This window comes from Piliocolobus tephrosceles, unplaced genomic scaffold (genome assembly GCF_002776525.5).
Source record: "Piliocolobus tephrosceles isolate RC106 unplaced genomic scaffold, ASM277652v3 unscaffolded_6183, whole genome shotgun sequence".
Taxonomy (NCBI): Eukaryota; Metazoa; Chordata; class Mammalia; order Primates; family Cercopithecidae; genus Piliocolobus; species Piliocolobus tephrosceles.
This window is the reverse complement of record NW_022333367.1, coordinates 1-2,728: the sequence shown is the minus strand read 5'-3', so window position 1 is coordinate 2,728 and position 2,728 is coordinate 1. Positions and strand designations below refer to the sequence as shown.

General features: G+C 51.6%; 1 protein-coding gene across 1 annotated transcript; it reads right to left on the bottom strand.

The window, feature by feature from the left end:
• Positions 1-333: 333 nt before the first annotated feature.
• On the bottom strand, positions 334-1,409 carry LOC111532483. The gene is made up of 2 exons (XM_023199598.1): positions 971-1,409; positions 334-518 (listed from the first exon to the last, which is right to left on the bottom strand). The coding sequence occupies exons 1-2, from the start codon at positions 1,241-1,243 to the stop codon at positions 384-386; spliced, it is 408 nt and encodes a 135-aa protein (XP_023055366.1). The 5' UTR covers positions 1,244-1,409; the 3' UTR covers positions 334-383.
• Between the last annotated feature and the right edge of the window lie 1,319 nt (positions 1,410-2,728).

The following is a 2,728-nucleotide window of genomic DNA, read 5'->3' as shown; positions in this document are numbered from 1 at the left end:
TTGCTCTTGTTGCCCGAGCTGGAGTGCAATGGCGCGATCTCGACTCACTGCAACCTCCACCTCCCGGGTTCAAGCGATTATCCTGCCTCAGCCTCCTGACTAGCTGGGATTACAGGTATTCGCCACCAATCCCAGCTAATTTTGTATTTTCATTTCAATAGAGACAGGGGTTCTCCATGTTGGTCAGGCTGGTCTCGAACTCCCGACCTCAGGTGATCCACCCTCCTCGGCCTCCCAAAGTGCTGGGATTACAGGCGTGAACCACTGCGCCCGGCCGTTTAAATCCTTTCTTTTCAAAAGAAAATATCAATCGGAGTACAGGTCAGGCAGGGGAAACCTACAAGTCGCTGTCACTCCTTCGGCCTCAGCACATCCCCACCCACCTAGGCGGCATACGCGCCACCAGCAGCATCCCCTGGGAGGCTGCAGAAGCAGCGCTGGGCCCCTAGCAGTTTCAGAAAAAAAGTGGGAGGTGAGACGGCACTGGCAGTGTCTGGTCTTGGGAACACGCCTCTCACCTGGGGAGGGAGCAATTGAAGCTTTCAATAACGTCAGGCATACAGATGATATAAACTTATAACATCGCTTGAAAGTGTACTCGCTTAAGCTTCTTTTTCCTCTAAACAGTTTTGTGAATGTTAAAAGGCAAACTTTGCGTTTTCTCGATACATCAGTCTCCTTTGCCCTCTTGCCAGCGAGGACCTTACTCAAAGGAAACAAATGGGACAAATAGGTACTCCTTAGCAATTAGCCAAGACGAGAGGTTTCCCACCCAACTTTCCCAAGGCTGCGTCTCTCCGCCCCTTCTTGCACCTGGGGCAGCCTGAGGACCCCCCCCCCCCCCCCCCCCCCACGCCCCACAACTCCTATCCTGGGCGGAGCCGGCTCTAGGAAGACCGGATTCCTCTCCCTTCCCCTCCCAGGATTCTTTCAGCCCTCACCTCCCAGGAATGGGGAGGGGGCATCCTACCCCGTATCTGAGTTGCGACTGCGGGATGTAGAGCGGACTGGGCCTTTCCCGCTGGCGCGTGACCTCACTCAGGTAGGTCTCCTTGGCCTTCTCTTTCTTTTCTTTGCCTTCCCTTTCCCTGACACAGGACACGGGATCAGTGTTTGTGCCGTGGGCAGCCTTTCTGGTACATAGGACCTTCCCTGCCCTCCCGCTTCTGGGCAGCCAGTGCTGGGCGCGCGACCTTGCGCAATGGCGGCTGCAGCCGGGCTGGCTCCAGCGTCCTGAGGGCATCGGAGGGCTTTGGGGAGCGTTTTGGACGCCGAGTTCTTGCCGCTGCCTCAGTTTTAGTTCTGGCAAGTGCAGGGAGGTCCTCCTAGTAGAGCCTTTCTGGCCCTCCCCGTCGGGAACCTGGAAGCTTCTCCTGTGGCAGGGCGGGCAGAGGGAGACGGATGCGACCTCAGATTCCTTGGTCCCACTCGTGTTCCCACCTACATGGCTGAGGAGGTGTGCGCTCTTGTTCGGTTTAGATTGAGTGGTTGTTAAACTTCATGGCCGCCCTGCCCACAGGGGCTGGGCTCCCCACAATGTAAAACTGAAGAAGAAACATTTCCTCTAACGAATATTTGACCAAAAAGAAATACAGCTTCAGGCCGGGCGCAGTGGCTCACGCCTGTAATGCCAGCACCTTGGAAGGCTGAGGTGGGAAAATCACTTGAGGCCAGGAGTTCGAGGCCAACCTGGCTTAACCCCGTCTCTACACAAAAATTAGCCAGGTATGATGGCGTGGGTCTGTAGTTTCAGCTACTCGGGAGGCTGAGGCGGGAGGATTGCTTGTGCCCAGGACGTTGCGGCTGCAGTGAGCTGGGATTGCTCCACTGCACTCCATCCTGGGCATCAGAGCGAGAGCCTTTCTTTTAAAAAAAGAAAGAAAGAAAAAAGGCAATATAGTACATTTCCATGTATGCACTTAACAACATGGAAGGACAAGCCTTCAAAATTTTCCTGGACTTGCCCAGGTGAGGTGGCTCACGCCTGTAATCCCTAAAATTTGGGAAGCCAAGGCGGGTGAATCATGGGGTCAGGAGTTCGAGACCAGCCTGGCCAACATGGTGAAACCCCGTCTCTACTAAAAATACAAAAAATTAGCTGGGTTTAGTGGTGGGTGCCTGTAATCCCAGCTACTCGGGAGACTGAGGCAGGAAAATCGCTTGAACCCGGGAGGGGGAGGTTGCAGTGCCACTGCACTCCAGCCCTAGGGACAGTGTGAGATTCCTTCTGAAACAACAACAATAAGAAAATTTCCGGGCATTTGCATTTTCATCTTTCTATGGTTCTGTAAAATAGGATTTGAAATGGCCATGATTATGAATGAAATAAAAAGAAGATTATAAAGAAATAATTTAAGGTATCAAAGATGATAGAAGATAGTGGTAATAATACAAAATATCGATACAAGTTGGACAAATTATGTAGATAAAAAGTCAAAAAGGAAAGAAAACACAATTACATTGGTTATTTCTAGACAACAGTGCTCAGTGTGTGTGTATCGGTCCTGTGTGTGCACATGTTTCTTGTTACTGATACTGAGGCAAAAGTTTGGCTTTCTTTTCTCTTTCCTTCTCTGATTCTTTCTTCCTTTCTTGAGGCGGAGTCTTCCTCTGTTGCCCAGGCTGGAATGCTGTGGCACCTTCAAGACTCAGTGCAGCCTCAAGTTTCTGGCCTCCAGCAAACCCCCAACCATATCCTCCCAAGTAGCTGTGATAACAAGTGGGTACT

Bases quoted from the DNA above. Each gene is read 5' to 3' on its own strand.
- LOC111532483 (XM_023199598.1), bottom strand. From the start codon at position 1,243: ATGCCCTCAGGACGCTGGAGCCAGCCCGGCTGCAGCCGCCATTGCGCA. The intron at 519-970 runs GTAGGATGCCCC...CTCCCTCCCCAG, and splicing joins AGTCGCAACTCAGATACGGG to GTGAGAGGCGTGTTCCCAAG.